Source organism: Dromiciops gliroides, chromosome 5 (assembly GCF_019393635.1).
Source record: "Dromiciops gliroides isolate mDroGli1 chromosome 5, mDroGli1.pri, whole genome shotgun sequence".
NCBI lineage: Eukaryota > Metazoa > Chordata > Mammalia > Microbiotheria > Microbiotheriidae > Dromiciops > Dromiciops gliroides.
Genome location: NC_057865.1, coordinates 224,751,852 through 224,769,968, shown reverse-complemented (window position 1 = coordinate 224,769,968; position 18,117 = coordinate 224,751,852). Strand labels below are relative to the sequence as shown.

The following is an 18,117-nucleotide window of genomic DNA, read 5'->3' as shown; positions in this document are numbered from 1 at the left end:
CGAGCAGAGTGGGAGTGGAGAAAAGGAGGAGAACAAACCTCCTACTTCCTCAATTAACACAAGATGGTGTAGTGAAAAACCAAACCATTTTATTCGGTTGAGGCACTTTCAGTGTGTGTGTGTGTTGGAGAGGAAGGGAAGCAGAGAGGGACAATAAATACTGTGAGAGGAAGGAGTCCACCCAAGCTCACCAAGGGAGGAGCAGGGGTGGTTAGCATAGATGTAGAGGTCTGAAAGCCCAGGGAAATGGGAGATAGGAGCTGAGGGGCCCTCCCCTCAGGACCAAAGGTTGAAGAAGTTGGAGGAACGTGGAGGAGGCCCCATCAGCATGGGCATCTGATTCTTATGGGTGATCTGGATCTGAAAGGTAAAGAGCCCAGGTTCATAGTGAAGGAAGCTGATGTGCTAAAGGATCAGGCCATGAGAGCTCCAGGGAAATTCTGTGGAGTCTGGGTATGTATGTGGCCTAGCACAGTCATTAGGGAAATGCTCATCTTAGAAATAGTGGGGAAGGGGGCTTGGGAAGAGATGATTTGGCTTGGGAGCTCAGAGAAGACTCAGGGAACATGTTCACCATGTACAAGATCAAGATCTGAATGACACTGGGGTGAAAGATCAGGGACCAGAGAACCTTATGGAGTTAGGTTTGGGGAAGAACTCACAGTACACGGTGCCTGCATCCAGGGTTCCCCGTCGATCTGCATGGGGAGGGCTTTTCTAGTCCTGCGAGAGCCCAGAGTAGATTGGTGTAGAGGGGAAGGGATGGGAGGGAAAGGAGAAGATACCACCTAACATACAGATTTCCCCCAATTTCCTTCAGGGACTTTGGGCCCTATTTCGCCTGAGGAGAGTCTCTAAGCACTTGGAATCATTCTATTCTCCTGTTCCCCCTTATATGTCCTGCATCCCTCCCATCTCCTTCTGTCACTAAGTCCTGGGTGTTCCTTACCGGAAAGTGATTTGGGAGCATTTAGCAATCCGGTGTCCAGCATTCTTCAGCCTGGTATATATCTGACCCATCTCAATTGCTCCCTCTAGTCCCACCACCTCCAGTCGTTTGTCGCTAAGATCTGGGGAAAGTTGAGGGGCAAATATAAGAGGAAACAGAGCATTCCCTGCCTTGCCCCCACATTTCTTTTCTTTTTTGTGTGTGTGTGAGGCAATTGGGGTTAAGTGACTTGCCCAGGGTCACACAACTAGTAAGTGTCGAGTGTCTGAGGCTGAATTTGAACTCAGGTCCTCCTGACTCCAGGGCCAGTGCTCTATCCACTGCACCACCTAGCTGCCCCTTGCCCCCACCTTTAAAAGGGCTATTTGACTCCACTCCCAATTTGGCCAGGGGACACCCAACTTTCCCATGGTCCCTTCACCTTGCACACAGGTTTTCAGGGCTTCAGGGTTGGTGATTGCTTCAGGAGGCCCAGAGGCCAAATCTAAACCCGGGGCATCTTTGGAGGGTCGCTTTGTGTCTCCCCAGAGGTTGGAGCCTCCATGCATGCTGGGAATGTTTAGAACTGCAATGCCCTCCAAGGATAGGTCACTCAGTTTCAAAGGCGTCCCACAGATCTGGGGTTGGTGAAGGAATGAGAGAACTCTGCAGCTCCTATTCCCACTCCCCAAAGAGAGTAACAGAGGTAGCTGTGCCTCCTCTCCTTTTAATGACCCTGAACTTCCCTTCCCCAACCCTTCCCCATGACTTGACACCATCCCAACCTAAGCCTTGGGTACTGGGTACCTTGTTGGGGGGGGTGGTAGTAGGAAAGTTTGGTTGGGAGATGGGGAGAAAGTCAGGGGATTGGGAGCCTGGGGAAAATATAACAGAGTCTGGACAATGTATGGCGTTTGGGAGTCAGAGAACTGATGTACATCAGAGAGTAAAGAACTATGGGAGCGGTCAGGATATATATGTCTTTAGGGTGTGAGGGTCAGACCACATGTGGAAAGTGTTCCATCCTCACCTCCACTGAAACAGACTCTTCCAGCTTTTTGCAAGTGGAGAAGATGGACTCAGATGTGGCGAATTCCAAGTACCACAGCTTGTTCTTCATCCTGCCTCGGCCCCACACCCCAGGCCCAGGGGGGAGGGGGGTAGGTTACATAGGCCAGGTTACATAGGCCCTGTGGGAGGGCAAGGGAGCAGAGGCGAGAGAGCACTCCATCTCCAGTCTTAAGAGGTACAAGGGGAGCTCGGGGGTGGGAAGATGTCCGTTTAGTGAATTCACTGCCTTGCTGGGCCCTTGGACACAAACAAGTAGCCAAAGTCTGGCCCCCTCCATTGCTCTGTCTAACTACTCCATTCCCAATATTCCCAGACCTCCCTCACCTGCTGTTGAACTTCTCAGGATATTTCTCCCTCATGATATGAAATCGGTGAGCAATAGAAGCATCCTGGTTGAGGAAGGCAGAAGAGCACAGACAAGTCCCAACACCTTTCTTAATCATCAAGGATTCCCCCCACCCCTCCAACCAGCTCAGCAGCCAAAGAAACCACATCTAGGGGCACTCCTATTTATCTGCTGTTGGTGCGGGGGCGGGGGAAGCAGGGAAGACTGCACAAAGGCCTAGAACTCGGATGCCAGTGATCCTAGTAACTCAAACATCTATGAAACTACAGGGTTATTCCCTGAACTATCTCAGTGGGCTCTAGAATTTCTCTCAGACTTCTTGTTTCCCTTTCTGTACCCTTCATTCACAATGATTTGAGCACCCACTTATCCTCTGATCCCGCTCTCTTCCCCAAAAAACAAAGTCCACTGACCACACCAATGGAGAAGTAGTTGTTGACGATTTGGTAGGGGACTGGATCACTCTTCTCCTTCGGGTCCAGAGGAATCACTTCCACAGACCACCGATCCATATACACTGTGGTACTTAACTCCAGGTCTTTGAGTATCTTCCCCAGGTTTTCCCCATCATAACCTGGAAGGAGGAGAGAGGTGATTGAACAGGAACTTCACAGGCCATCAGGTTCAGACAATTACCAGGGAAAATCACCTTGATTCTTCAGGAGCTCTTGGCCTATTGTGTGCATGCAGGCAGAGATGTGGTGCCATGGCAGTAGAGGATTGGCAAGGTTTTCTCTGCTTATCATAGTCCAGCTCCCTCTTATTTCCTTCCCCCAAGGCTTTAGCCTGGCTCTGGAATTTCTCCTCTCAAATCCCAAGATGGGTGGTTCACTTGGGTAGGAGAGCAGGTAACAGCAAAGAGTAGGCTCCTTCTATGTTTAATGTGATTGCACATATATAACCTATATCAGATTACTTGCTGTCTTGGGGAGGGGAGAGGGAAGGGAGGGAGAAAAATTTGAAACTAGGAATCTTATAAAACCAAATGTTGAAAATTATCTCTAAATGTAACTGGAAAATAATAAAATATTTATATGGGGAGAAAAAAAGAGTAGGCTCCTTTATTTTTACTGGATTCTTTTTTTGGGGGAGGGGGATGAGGGTTAAGTGATTTGCCCAAAGTCACACAGCTAGTAAGTGTCAAGTATCTGAGGCCGGATTTGAACTCAGGTCCTCCTGAATCTAAGGCTGGTGCTTTATCCACTGTACCACCTAGCTGCCCCCTCCTTTAGCTTTTTTTTTTCCTCAGTGAGGCAGTTGGAGTTAAGTGACTTGCCTAGGGTCACACAGTTAGTAATTGTTAAGTGTCTGAGGCTGGATTTGAACTCAGGTCTTCCTGAATCCAGGGCCGGTGCTCTATCCATTGTACCACCTAGCTGCCCACCTCCTTTAGCTTTTTTTTTTTGTTTTAGTGAGGCGACTGGGGTTAAGTTACTTGCCCAGGGTCACACAGCTAGTAAGGGTCAAGTGTCTGAGGCCGGATTTGAACTCAGGAACTCCTGAATCCAGGGCTGGTGCTTTATCCACTGTGCCACCTAGCCGCCCCCCCCCCCTTTAGCTTTTTAAAAGCCGGATTTGAACTCAGGTACTCCTGACTCCAGGGCCAGTGCTCTATCCACTGCGCCATCTAGCTGCGCCCCCCCCCTTTTTTTTTTTTTTTGCTTCCCACATTTCTTGATTGTAGCCTTATTCTCTTCTAAGATACTACCTGCCCATCCATATCCCAATTTTCAGGATCCTCTCAGCATCCTAGGCTCTTTTTCCCTTTAGGTTCTCTTTGCTACCTCCTCTCCCCCACTCCAACCAGTGGCACTCACCTCCTCCCCATCTTAGGCATCGAGCTAGGTCATTCCCTGTACCTAGGGGAAGCACAGCTACTGGAGGTGGGTTGGGGAAGTTGGCTTTATCTGGGGATAGAAGAGACAGGAGTAGAGAGTCAAATCAAGGAGGCCTCCACTCCTCTTGTTCCCACAATCCCATGCCTCTCCCCTAGCACTGACCAATGGCATCCAGGATCCAGCCTACTGTGCCATCCCCTCCACACACCAGCACCCGGAAATCTTGGAGGTCCTTGAAGAACCTGAGCCTGAGATAGAGGAAGGAAAGGAAGAGGGGGTCACAATGGTAAATAAGTTTGGAAGAACCCTAATTCCTTGACCCCCCAGACTCAATGACATTTTTTCTTGCTCCTCCTCATCTCCACCATCCTATTCTAGGATTTTTTCATAACAAGGAGAATTGAAGTCATAATTATGGCAGAGTAAGGGCAGAATCTCAAATAGTATAAAGAAAATGGATTTCCACAGGGGCTTGTTGACAACTGGGGAAACAAAGGATCTTCCTTGAAGATCCCCATAGCCCAGAGAAAGGTATCCACTTGTGTGTCTGAAGGTATAGAGGCAAAAGGAAAGATCGTTCTAGAGGCAGGTATTCTGAATTCTAGTCCCTCAAGCTCAGCACAAGTACACCAGCCTTCTCACACACTCACCCCTGTTCCCCATAACACACACACACACACACACACACACACACACACACACACACACACACACTTAACCATGCTCAAAATATTCCTATACTCACCCTGGTTCGGGACCCCCCTTTGCAAGATTGTAAACCTGTCGAGGGTTCAGCAGGTACTGGAACTTTCGAAGCACCCTAGGTTTGTAAGGGGCGGGGTGATGAGATTCATAGGATAGTTTTTCCTATTCTCTCCTGGAGTACTTTTCAACTTGCTCCCCTCCCTTTCTCTAATCTATTTATTTATTTATTTTTAACAGTACTAAGTTTGGACTTAGAAATTTTTCCCCGACAACACATAGCATTTATTTATTTATTTATTTGTTTATTTACTTATTTAATCAATTTGTTTGTTTGTTTATTTATTTATTTATTTATTGATGAGGCAATTGGGGTTAAGTGACTTGCCCAGGGTCACACAGCTAGTAAGTGTATAAAGTGTCTGAGGCCGGATTTGAACTCAGGTCCTCCTGAATCCAGGGCCAGTGTTCTATCTACTGTGCCACCTAGCTGTCCCAACCCCCCTGTCTAATCTAATCCTTGGGAAGACTCCTTCTACCTGTCTTCTAGCATGGTTTCCAATCTGTGAATCCATCTGCCTCCTTATTTCCACTTACCTCTCCCCCTGCTTCCCACCACTTTTGGGGTTCACAAAGACGAGAAGTGGGTGAGTGTTGGGGATAGGGATAACCTGTGAAGAAGAAAGAGAAGCAATAAAAATAGAGTAGGGATATTATGTAAGAGCCAAATTGGGCCCCAACACACTGGGCCCCGAAGATTAATGATGATGACAACAATAAATAACATTTATATAGATCTTTAAGATTTATAAAATGTTTGAGTGGGGCAGCTAGGGGCACAGTGGATAAAGCACCAGCCCTGGATTCAGGAAGACCTGAGTTCAAATCTGCCCTAGCTGTGTGACCCTGGGCAAGTCACTTAACCCTCATTGCCCTGTCCCCCCCAAAAAAAAAATTGAGGGGGAAAGGGAGGCAGAAGGCAGGGACTGGGACTTCACTCAGAAATGCCTTCTTTTCCCCTTTCCCCATTACTAGCAGGGATGAGGAATCTAGGAGTCAGGTGGTATACCCAGGCTTTCCCCCAACTTCATCCCCTCCAGTTCAGGGCACAGCCATCCTAGTAGCCCAAGCTTTCCCCCCACCATGATGCCCAGGCACTGCTTGCTGTACCCGCAGGGCCTGCCCATCAGGGACCATATGCTGTAATTCATCGACATTCCTGGAGCTCACATTCTGACGGTCCTGTTCAGAGGCAGAGGTAAACAGAAGGGAGGAAGGCTGAATCTTGTGTATGGGTATTTGTGTCCCTGCTGAGTCCACTTTGTGGGGCCTTCACTATTTCTCAGCCACAGATAAATATCAGTCTGGCCTGAACCCTAAAGAAATGGGTAAGAGTGATAGGCTCTCTCTGAGACCTACGGATACTCCCTAGGGGAGTGATGAAGTTTGTGGGAAGTTGGGAGGGGGTTTCTACAGGTCTTGGGGAGCTTCTATAGGTTCTCTTTCTAGTACATCTCTCCTCTACTCCCAGACCCAAGTGCTCACCAGGATGCAAGGATAGATGGCTGAAGGAGGCAGGATGTGGTCACGGAGCAGCCCACAGTCACACTCAGGGCTCATGGCAGAGAGGCAGTCCTCATGGATCTAGAGAATAAGAGGCACCATGAAAGGGAGAATTACCCTTATGGCTCCCCACTCAGAAAGGAGAAAAGAGATAGATTATTTGGGGTTTTAGAGGGACTTTAGTCCATGTGGTAGGAGTCTGGAGGATATAACAGTAGGAGAGGTCTAAGGAGGGGGCCCAAGGGAAAGGGTTACTTAGGGAGGGAGCCTAAGGCCAAGAAGTTGATGAGAACACGAGAAGGCTGGGGAGGGCTGGAGGAAATGGTCTGTTCCTGACCTGGAGATGGCACCACACACAATGCAGTCCTGTCAGGCTCTGGAAATTCCGGATCTTCTTTTGGCAAGAGTCACAGCGCCCAGAGTCACAGCCTCCACGAACCCATACATGGGTCTGGGCCTTGAGGGAGTGGGGAATTACCTGATGGCTCAAGGAACCTGAATGACACCTGGGTTAGGTTACCCCTGCTTGCTCCGGAGGTGAGGCAGAATCACCTTTACCCCCAGAGAAGTCCAGAGGAGGGATAATGAAAACATTGAGACTGAGGTCAGGGGTCACTTACACAAGTGTCTTTCTTGGACTTGGCATAAGTGCTGACTTCACAGGGTGAGGCCTTCTTGGCACAGCGCTCATGGACTGTGAATTTACAAACTGGGAAAGAGGAAAAAGAAAGGTGAGGGGAAGATCTTAGCTTTGGTCAGAGCCTGAAACCCACGCTCTGAGCTCTCTTTTGGGGTCACTCACTCATCACAAACACAACTCTTTGCTCTCCATCATTCAAAGATTGTTCCTGTTTCCCACCCTGTTTCCCAATACACTCACAGGTACAGGTCAGTCCCCGCTTGGTTATCCCAAGCAGCATTGTCTCACACACATTGCAATAAGCTGGACGAGAAAATTGCTTCAGCCGCCACATGTGCTGCCCATCATCCTTCAGGCTCTGGGGAGGATACCACCACAAGTAAACTGGATGAGGGGCACCTAAGCACCCCCCCCATCACTTCCTTGGACAGCAGTCATAATCCTCCCCAGTAGAGTTCTGAGATGGAAGGAGAGAAATGGAAGTTCACATTCCCTTTCTCCTTGACTCACCACCTCTAGTCCCAGCAGCACCAGCAGAGGCACGGTGGTGGATCCACCCCGTACCCACTCAGCCAGAGAGACTGTACCACTGCCATCATAGTCAATTTCCTTCATCATCTCCTGCAGAATCTGAATATTGGAGAAAGGGGCCAAGGAAACAAAGATTTCACGGCCCCACTGGTTAGATTCCCAACTTGAGGAGCTCAGTCCAACCCAGATATTGAGGATGCTCATTGAAGGGAAGGATAAAACACGTACAAAGTGCATGGGAAGGTGGTTGGAGATGGCATACAAGGATACAGAAGAGAGTGCTAGGGAAAGGGGGAAAAATGCCTTACTGGTCTCAGCTCAGTTACATCCCAATCCAGATATCTTGCCACTTGCATCATCTGGGTGATAATTCTGTCCACTTCCTGGGGAGAGCCAGGATTAAATCTCTCATCTCCTGTACTTTCACTTAAGCCCTTTTCCAGGGAACATAATCCTGTAGTCCCCATCTCTAGGTGTTCCACCCCCAACAGTCTTATCCACCTATGGAAATCTTGTGGTGGAAGAGGGACTAGAGGAGAAGGGGGGTGTTGAGTGTGAGGACAACTCCTTCTTCTTGTCCCACGCCCCTTACGCCCTCTCTCTGGGAGCCAGAACCCACCCCACCACCCTGCCCCCAAACCCAACTTCTTTCCCTGCTATCATCTGCCCTTGGGGATCCTGCAAAGGACGGGGACTCAAGGAGGGGAGAACAGAGACAAATATATCCATCCCCCACCCTCCCACCCCTTCCCCAGGCTTGAGAACTCACTGAGCTGTCCAGGAGTCCATTTCTGTCTGTATCATATAGCTTGAAGGTAACTGTGAATTGGGTGGGGGAGGGGGGAGTGGAGCTAGGGTCAGTCTGTGGAGGCCATTTTCATACCCTGACCTAAACTCCCCTGAATGAAGAGTTCCGTGGTGGGGGATAAAGAGGTAAGAGAGACATCAACTCTGCCCTCAGAAAGCCTGCTGTGAGAGCCAATAATTTTATATAAACAAGGATGAGAGTAAGCTATGTATTACACCTGAGAAGGGCTATGTAAGTAAGAAAAAGCTAGAGGAAAGAGGGAAGTGGTAAGAGGGACCCGAAGCCCATTTCTGGGGGTTCCACCTCTATGGACCCATCAGTGACTGGGAGTCCTGTAAGAGTTGGGGGGTGTGGATGGCTGGATAAATACCTTCTCCCCCAGATTTTCCCCTCTCCCAAAACTCTTGCTCTGATGACTCACACTCTAGCTTGTCTTCTGGCCGTCCACCCTCCAGTAAGGAGAAATAGCAGGAGACATCACTGAGACAGATCAGGGCTACTTCTGGTTGAGGATAGTTCAGCAAGGTCAGAGGTTCCCTCTGATCTGGCTAGTTTGGTCCCTTTCTAGCCCATCCCCTCCATTACCTTTGCCCCATCCAGTCATATAACAGTCTAAATCACCCCTCCCTTGTCCAAACAGACTGAGCAAAGACTGAATTAGTCCAGGCCCTATGCTGATTTGACCTTGCTTCCAAGGCTCAGCACTTGCTAACTCCCAGTTCTCTACCTTGTTCATCGCCCTGTTGCTGAGACTCCATGGTCTGGAAGGATCCGAAAAGTGCTTGGCTCAGTTGTGGGGGAACATTATTCACCTCCAGGTAGTTTTTCAGGAAGAGCTGAAATCCTTCGTACCCTATGGACTAGTGTGGGAATGGGAATTACCTCAGAGGTCTGACTGGAGAACAAGGAATGATGGGCTAGGGGCAAAGGTTAAGTTTGGGGGTATCTTAGGGTGGGCCATGATCACCTGTGTCAAGAATGTATTTCTTCACTCAACAAGTTATTTCTCATCTTTCCACCTTTAATGTTATGGGAATCAAAGAAAGGTCTGGAGATGAGTCTGGGAGGTTCTATGGGAAATGAGGGTCCCAGAGGAACAAAGACAATAAAATAGGGGATTCGGGGAGGTAGGGACACAAAATAGGGGGATAGAAAGTAATCCCTTGAAGTTAGGGGTCTTGAAGGAATATCAGGAATTCCACAGGGAAGGGGCTGGGAGCAGGGAAAAGGTTTTGCAGATGCCTCTCACATCTCCCTGGAGATACTGAGCCAATTCTCCATCTTCATTGAACAGAGCTAGAACATCACTGACTTTCTTGGTTGAGTCTGGGGGAGGGAATAGGTACATTTAGGGCAGGATCTCCTTTCATCCCCAATATACAGTTCCGCCCTAAAATCATAGATTTATAGACCTTTAAAGTTAGTTGGAAGGCACCTTAAAGAGAATCTAGCCCAACCACTTCATTTTACAGATAAAGAAGATGAAGCCCAAGGAAGGGAAGCAGCATCTGAAAGAGCAGACTATAGAGAAATAAACCCTGCTACTCAAAGTGACAGGGATATGGAGAAAGACACAAACAGAAATCAAGAAAAAGGGAGACATAAACAGTTTTGAGGTCTTGGGGAGGGGGGGGGGATTAAGGCAGAGAGAGAAGGATCAGTGATTTGAAACCTGATCATGGCATAGGACAAGTGCAAGGTTACTTGGAAGACCAAGGGCCAGGCTGGGCAGGGGAGTCCTGAGGAAAAGGGCATCTTTGGAAATGGAGGTCGAGCAGGGGATCCCAGGAGTGGGGAGGAGGCAGAAGACTCACATTCCATGTATTCCTGCAGTTGGGCAAAGTCCGTGGGGCTTAAGGGCCCCCAGTTCTTCAACATCTTTTCGCCTGCTTCCTAAGTTGGCAGAAGAACGGAGCTTCCTGTGGAGGGGTTTGGAGTAGATGTTGGGATGGGGAATACTGAAGGAATGTATGAGTCAGCCAGGGCTGAGATATAAGGGGAACTGGAGTGGGTACCTGTGTGTCTCTTTTCCTCCCTCTCTACCTCTCTCTGGCCAGTTGGGGGAACTACTCCTCTACTCCTTCCTCCAGCCCCACTTCTCTACGTTTGGCTCTTTCTCTGTTTTCTCCCATCCCTCTTGTACATTTCCCAGCCTGTTGCTTCTCCTGGAGAGGGATCTCTTTCCCCAGTTTTTACCACAGCGGGGATGGAGCGCCGGCCCACATCCCCATCTGGCTCCACCTCCCAACCTTGCGGTGTCTTGACCCCACCCCCACCTGAGGCTCTAGGTCCCAAGTTCGCCCTGGGCTGCGCGGCTACTGGCAGGGCAACCACCTCAAACATCCCTGAATCATTAGGCAGATGCCGTCCTGACCCCCGCCGCACCCACTGCTCTACCCTAGTCTGGGCTAGGCAGAAGACACATTGGACTCGGAGGGAAGGGAGGCGCTTAACTAGTTTCCCCGAACGGGGAAAACGAAGCTAGGGAGCTGTGGAGATGGGTGGGAGGCCTTATCCTGCCCTGGTTGAACACATCTTCCAAAGCCCTCGTCTTAGCTTCCTCAACTTTGGACTGTTGGCACTAGGAAAAAAGAAAGGAGTGAACTGAGGGCACAGTCTGTTTTCTTGTTTGTTATTGTATCTCTGGCGCCCAGCTGGGGGCCTGGAGCAAAAGAAATGCTTATTGAATTGAATTAGATTGCTGAGGAGGCAGCACTCACAGGGGACTAGATTATGTTTCCTTCGAAAGGATCCCAGAGGGGAAGTTTCTGGGACCTTCTTCTCTCTTCTTAAGGCAGGTCTGGTAAGGGAAGGAGAGGGGGGGAGCCCCAGGAAGGCAGTTGAAGCCTGCAGGGGTGACCCTAGCTCTTTTCCTTCCTGTGGTAGCAAGAAATTTGTGCTCATTCACCTCTCTGCTTCCCCCTCCAAGCCCAACCCAGCCTTTCCCCGGGCGTTTGTTCTAGTCTCCACCTCAGCTTGTATCTCCGAGCCAGCCCTCCCCTGGTTCCTGTGCCTCATTCTCCTCCCCACCCCACTATGTCTGGAATCAAAGCTCTCAGGGGATCCTTCGGAGCCCTAGGACCTATAGCCTAAGGCTGCTGTGAAGAAAAAAGGGACCAAGGTACACCCAGTCTTGGAGCCACTGTTTCCATTAGATCTAATGGGAATCAGTAGCTAACGAGACATAATGTCATAGCTAATAAGGTCTAGTTGGGTTAATGAGTTTCCCCTCCATAAACATCAACCCTCCTTCCTTCACTCAGAGGACAGATACAAAGGCTGTTTCTGTCCACTCAATATTGTGCTCCCACCTCTCCCCCTACATATCCAGGGAGTGCCACCTGGAGAGAGGGGCAGGGAAAGTGGTGGGGGAAAGTGAACAAGGGCCAGGCAGTTTCTTTCTTTTTTTGGGGGGGGGGCAATGAGGGTTGTGACTTGCCCAAGGTCACACAGCAGGCAGTTTCTTTCTTACCCTTTTCTTTTTTGTTCCAGTACCCAAAGGTGTCTCAGTTTAGAAGATGAAACTGAGGCAAAAGGGTAGAAAGAACCTGTACAGTGCCAGGGGAATGGGAAAGGGAAGCTATTTAACCCAGGAAGAATGAAACTCCAGGAAATCCCAGCACTGGTCAAGTCCTTATCACTCCCCAACACAGCATAGATGGAGACCATTCTAAATTTCCCCAAACCTCAAACTTAAGGGTCCTCTTTTCAATTCCCCAACTATGCTACCTCACCACCCTTAATTTCTTCCTTCCCTCCTTCCTTCCTTTTTTTCAGAGCAATGAGGGTTAAGTGACTTGCCCAGGGTCACTCAGCTAGTGTCAAGTGTCTTGAGGCCAAATTTGAACTCAGGTCCTCCTGAATCCAAGGCCAGTGCTCTATTCACTGTGCCACCTAGCTGACCCCCACCCTCAATTTCTAATAACTATTTCAATGTTCCCAGAGGGTGAAAGGATCTGGAAATTCTGAATCCAGATCTGTCTCCCAGGGCTATTCAACTGGCAAGCTGGGGAAGACCAAAACCCATGTCAGGGAAGACGGAGAAGGGGGGACACTCCACTGAGTGGACAAGGGACTCATGCACCTAAACTGCCTGCACTTGCTAGTAATCCAGGTATTCCAGCTCCCAGCCAATCTTTTCTAGCTTCTCTTTGCTGAAGGACCTCAGAATGTTCACGTGGGGGAGAAGTAGTCCCAGGAACTGGAAGTGTCTAGGAGCAAGTTGAGGCACCAGAACATTCAGAAAACCCTGGAGGGATTTTGTTTGTTTGTTTATTTGTTCGTTTTTGGAAGGGAAGGAGAAGTAAGAAAAGGCATGGGTGGTGAGCATGCAGAGACTGGGAATTGTCAGTCCTGGATCTGGTAAGAATCAATCAATGGCTACAACAGTTTAGGAATTTGGGTATATGGGTTCCTCTGGCCCTGCCTGGTTACAATCTCCTGATTAATTGTAAGCTGGGCTAGTCCAAGCAAAAGCCTGGGTAGGGGCAGGGCATGTCTGCTGCCCTCCTCCTTCTGTGACTCATCCTTCCCTCCCCTCTCCCTTCCCCAGGCTCTCCAGGTTCAGCATGGCAAGGAAAGGAGTCAGTCACAGATGGAACAGACTTTAGATATCATTTAGTCCAACTCCCCTTCCCCTCACAACTGAGAAAACTGAGGCATTGAGGTCGTGACGTGTTCAAAGTCATACATCTTCTGGCTGGTTAGTGGAGGGACTAGAAGTCAAGTTCTCAGACTCCAAGTCCAGTATTTTCTCCACTCCACCCTACCGCCTCTACATTTTGACTCTTATTTTGCCTAGGGCTACTGGTATTGAAAGAAATCAACGCTATGTTAAAAACATTTCTCCATTTAGTATTTTTGTCCTTTAAAAAATTTCAATAAGTTTGAAACAAACTGTTATATGAAACAATATATCTTAACCTTTATGGGAGGCTCCCAAGGCCATGGAGGCTTTGGGCACAGAAGTCAGTCTTGCAGAAGGGAACATTGGAAAAGGATAGCTGGGAGCTAGGACACCTGGGTTGTGAACCACAACATTGGGACGAAGAGGCACTTCGACACACGAGTCTCTGGTCCACTCAATGGGCTTCTGCATTGGTCTTCCCCCACTGCCAACTGGGTACCCAGGAGGCAGAGATTTAAATTAAGGGTTTCTAAATGGCTTCACCCTCAGGGAACACTGGAATAAAAACTGGGGTTAAGGATGGTATGATTTGCCTACCAGGTTAATCCTCCCCCATAAAAAGAGTAAGAAATAGACTACAGACTGAGAACTATAACTGCAGCAAGGTGAGGAGGATGGGGTGAGAGACTGCCTGAAGGCGAAGAGTGAAAGATCGGAGGTAGATCTAGGAGGGAGGGGTCGACTAGCCCCCACTCCCACCCCTGAACTCCAGGAGCCACTACAGCTCGCTTCTCACCCAGACCAGGTACCTAGGTTCACACCTCCCAGTCAGCCACTTCTGCTCCCCACCCAGGGTTGATCCTCCACTCCCTTCCCCCAGATATCCCCAGCCTTCAATCCTCCCCCCGCTTTCCCCGCTTCCCTTCCCCAGCCTACGATTCTTTCCAGTCCTAAGGGGTTTTTTTTCCAATTGTTCCCGCCGTACCAATTGGGAACACCCCGAAGGCCTTCACTCCCGGTCCCTCCCCTGAGGGTGAGGTGAGCGGGGGAGTTAATGAGGGGTTTGTAGAGTTTACCTTAAGGAGAGCGGGGCGGCGCGGGAGGGTGCTGCGGCGCCGGCGCTGGAGCTAGGAGCCAGAGCTACAGCCGGAGCAGCGTTTGGGGAGCCGGGCGGGGCGGGCTCGGCCTTCGGAGGGCCGCCCAGAGACTGACGACACAGCCTCTAGCTCCCGCCCTTCAGCCTAGCGGGACTCGCCCCCACCCCCCAGTTCTCTCCCCGTTCCCCAGCCCATGCCAGGGACCCAGCTGGCTCACTGCTCCCCACAACTAGATTCCCCCTATCTTTCTGTTGGTCACGATGAACTTCGTAACGTTATGATTCGTTCTTCAGCCCAAACCCCCGACCTTAGTAAATCTTCCAATTCTCCTCCCCATTTTTTTCTTAAGATTTCTAGATGATCCAGTGACGTCCCTTCCCATTTTCACCTTTCCCTGACCCTGGAGGACCGGAGATAGGAGGAAGAGCGGAGGGGCTGGGAGGACACCGCCCCATTCTTCCTTCTCTCGTCCTTTTTCCTGAAAGAGGCAGTCTTGTAGCCGAAATCCGTAGGCAGAGGACTTGTGTTCAAATTTTAGCTTTGAGCACCGAATCTCTCTGGGCCTCAGTTCTCTCATCTGTAAAATGGGGGTCGAACCAGATGCCTCGTTTCCTTCTTGCTTTGAGCCTTCGTATGATAGTTATGGTGACCTTCTCTCTTCCCCTAGTAATTTTCGAGTTCTTTTTTCAGAGACTGTGGATTTCAATCACCAGACACCCTCAAAATCATATCAGATTTAGTGAGCTCAGACCTAGACTTCTCACACCTGACCACAACTTCAGAGAATCTCTAGACCCTTCTGTCATGATAAACCTCACACTACACAGATTGCCAAACCCTAGGTTTCTCACACCCCAAGTGACACCATCTCCCTATTCTGGGAACATTTAGATCCTTCCATTCCACTTTACTTTGTGAAGCAGAGGTTTGGTGATGTGTATTGTGTGTGTGCAATGTTTTCTCCCAATCATTTCTATTCCCTGCCCCTCTTAGCTGCCACTTTAACTGAATGATTATCTATGCTCAACCAGAAGTGAGAAATGAAAGCAAAAATATTGTGCTTCTCCTACCTCAGAAAAGGTGGTTTGGGAGGACTAGCTCTGTGTCCCAAAGACTTCAGCAGAGAAGACACTTTGGGACCCTACTAGATAGTGGGGCTAGAAGCCAGGAAAAGAAAGAGAAAAACCTTTTGCACTTAACTTAGGGATTTAAGTATTCTCTCCAGCCCAATCCTACTTCCAATAACCAGGATTCCCTTCTTTTATTAAAGTTGGGCAGAGTAACCACCATTTCCTGGAATCTCTTCTTTCATACCTGCCTTGAGGTCTAGGATGGGAGACTTATATAGATCACCCTCTTCAAATGGGATATCTCTTTTTTTTAAAATGGGATTGGAAATAAAAAGATATTTAAGCAGTTCCGGTTTAGCCCCAGTACAGACTCATTGGGGGGATCCTCCCTTATGTTCCCCATAAAGGAAGCTGCAAAGTAAAAAGTTTTTAGTAGGAAGAGGTTGCTGCTGGTTATCTTAGCTAGAGATCTGGGGCAGGTGTCTGAGAGGCAAGACTATGTAGTCTCTCTGCTCCCTCCCACCTTTACAGAGAATAAAAAAGAATTTATATTTCCACAGCAAATTTAAAGTTTAGAAAAAATACTTTCCTTACAATGCTCCAGTGAGGAAGGGGTCATCATTCCAGTTTATTGATGAGGAAACTGAGATTCAAAGGTGAAGTAACTTACATGTGGTCACACAGTTGTGAGAACTGAGAAAAATCTCACCCCTCAGCTTTTTTTTGTTTCCTACCTATGGAATATTATACATGTGCAATTTATAAAAACATAAAAGGGAGCAGAGTAACAGAGTGGATAGAAAACCAGTGCTGCCCCTGAAATTTCCACCCCTTTGACAACAATGGGCAAGTCACTTCCACTTTCAGAGTGTAAGGCAACTGCATAAATTAGAGACCAACTGCCAGATCTACCCCAGCTTTCCAAACTGGGAGTTCCCTGCAGCATTGAAATCACAGGTCAAAAAAGAAATTCCCATCCTAGGAATGGGTTGAACTTTCTCCACTTTCCTATGTCCTTATACATCTTCTCCTTTCCCAGCAAAGAATATTCATGAGGATGCTGGTGTGGTATCAAGGCAAAAGCAGAGAACTTTGAGTTAGGAGGCTGAGTTTTGAATTCTAGCTGAACCCATAGGCAAAACATTTGAGCTGTGAGGCAGCTAGGTGGAGCAGTGTGGAGAGTTTAGGGTCTGGGGTTAGGAAGTCCTGCTTTCAAATCCAGCCTCAGACACTAGCTCTGTGAACTTGGGCAAGTCAGTTAACCTCTGTTTGCCTCAGTTTCCTCATTTGTAAAATGGGGATAATATTTGTAAAGGGCTTAGTAGGTAAGTAGTTTATAAATATTAGCTTTTATTTGTTATGTGACCCTGGGCAAGTCACTTGCTTCAGTTTCCTCCACTCTAATATGGGGATATTAACGGTACCTACCTCCCAGGGTTGTGATGAGGATCAGATGAGATAATATTGATAAAGCAGTTGACATATAGTAGAATCTATATTTATATATTTGTATTCCTTTCCCTTCCCTTCCCCTAGAGTCCCTATCTGTAAAATGGCAACAATCGTTATGTGCATTACTTAATTCAGAGTTGTGGGAGGTACAGCGTTTTGCAAAGCTTCAAGCCGTGTAGAAATATGTGGTGCTTGATCTTACTCTACCGGTATCCCGTTCTGGCAGACATCCTGCCCCCTTTCTAGGAGCAGGAGCCTCAGATTCTCCACCTTGGGAAATTACAGGGGATCTCTGTGTGGCTATGTCTGGTGAATGGCTCCTATTCCTTCAGTGAAACTTAACTCATTCTGAGACCCTCATTAAATTATGTCTGTGTATGCTCTTCTTAGGTCTTTCTCCCCCATCCCACCCAGCCTCTACTGCCCTGGGGGCACTGTGTGGGAAATGGGTATAATCGACAGGCTCACTGCACCATGTCCCAGGTGCACATTTCCTCTTATCGGCCACATCACAAAATGGAGCGAGAAAAAGAAACCACAGCGAACAAAGGGAGGAAAAAACAACAGCTACATTTCTACCCCCACCCCCACTTCTCCCTCCCTCCTCTGGCGGGGGCGAGAGCCACACCTCAGGCCAGGCTAGGGTCGGCAAGTCCCCCAACGGGCTGTTAGACAAGTGAGTTTCACTTCCTGTCAGCCCCAAAGTTAGGGCAGGATGTCTGGGGGTGGAATGAGGTACAAGAGGAGGGGCCCTTGGCACGGAGTTAGGCAGGCCCCGAGGGGAGCTACTGTAGGTTTCCTGAGTTTCCCTTTTGCAAAGACACTGAACCGAAAGGGTGACCCCGGCCTGAAGAGACTGTGCCAAGCGTTGCTGCCAAAGAGCCAGAGTTCTACCAGTTTTTCCAGGTTCCCCCCACCCTCGTGCACAAAAGCCACTACGGATGTGGGTGTGTGGAAGGGGACTACGGAGTGGAAACTTCAGGAGGGAGAGGATTGGGGGAAAGAAAGTATACATGTTAACACTTGCAAATCAAATGCAAAACAGTATTCAAATGAACCTGGCTTCCTCGCAGTCATCCTAGCTGGGCAGCCGCTGCTGAGTGGTAGAAGGAAGCGGCTGACTTGTTAGGTCGGGGCCTTCAGTAGTCGGATTTCCAAGTCACAGAATGTGCCTATGTGGCCTATTGTTACTGTAACTCAGTTTGTAAAAAAGGGTTCCCAAGCGATTTAAGTCCTAGCCCCAATGCCTTCCGTCTTCCCCCTGCAGGGAGGACTCTTGGGCATTAGCCCTAAGAGCAAAAGGATGAGGCAGAAACAATTTCCGTGGTAAAGTGCTACATAAATGTCAGCAATTTGCAGGCAGTGAGGGGTGGGCTGGGGTGGGGCGAGGGGAAAGGAGAGGAGGAAAGCGAAGCCCGGGAGAGAGAAGGCAGCAGCCGAGGGC

The 18,117-nt window shown here is 48.9% G+C and overlaps 1 protein-coding gene across 4 annotated transcripts; it reads right to left on the bottom strand.

The window, feature by feature from the left end:
- Positions 1–67: 67 nt before the first annotated feature.
- On the bottom strand, positions 68–18,001 carry DGKA (diacylglycerol kinase alpha). 4 transcript variants are annotated; one of them, XM_043967016.1, is made up of 24 exons: positions 17,732–18,001; positions 10,242–10,346; positions 9,677–9,753; positions 9,155–9,287; positions 8,849–8,929; positions 8,389–8,438; positions 7,928–8,002; positions 7,599–7,718; positions 7,329–7,446; positions 7,069–7,157; positions 6,786–6,905; positions 6,431–6,529; positions 6,056–6,127; positions 5,483–5,556; positions 4,929–5,003; positions 4,346–4,431; positions 4,163–4,252; positions 2,759–2,919; positions 2,324–2,388; positions 1,959–2,049; positions 1,371–1,566; positions 950–1,070; positions 663–723; positions 68–360 (listed from the first exon to the last, which is right to left on the bottom strand). In XM_043967016.1, the coding sequence occupies exons 2-24, from the start codon at positions 10,303–10,305 to the stop codon at positions 277–279; spliced, it is 2,202 nt and encodes a 733-aa protein (XP_043822951.1). In that variant the 5' UTR covers positions 10,306–10,346; positions 17,732–18,001; the 3' UTR covers positions 68–276. The 4 variants fall into 4 exon arrangements, 3 of the variants coding, with proteins under 3 accessions (XP_043822951.1, XP_043822950.1, XP_043822952.1); XM_043967015.1 differs by lacking the exon at positions 17,732–18,001 and adding an exon at positions 14,131–14,249; XR_006353277.1 differs by lacking the exons at positions 68–360; positions 1,371–1,566; positions 17,732–18,001 and adding an exon at positions 14,131–14,249.
- Between the last annotated feature and the right edge of the window lie 116 nt (positions 18,002–18,117).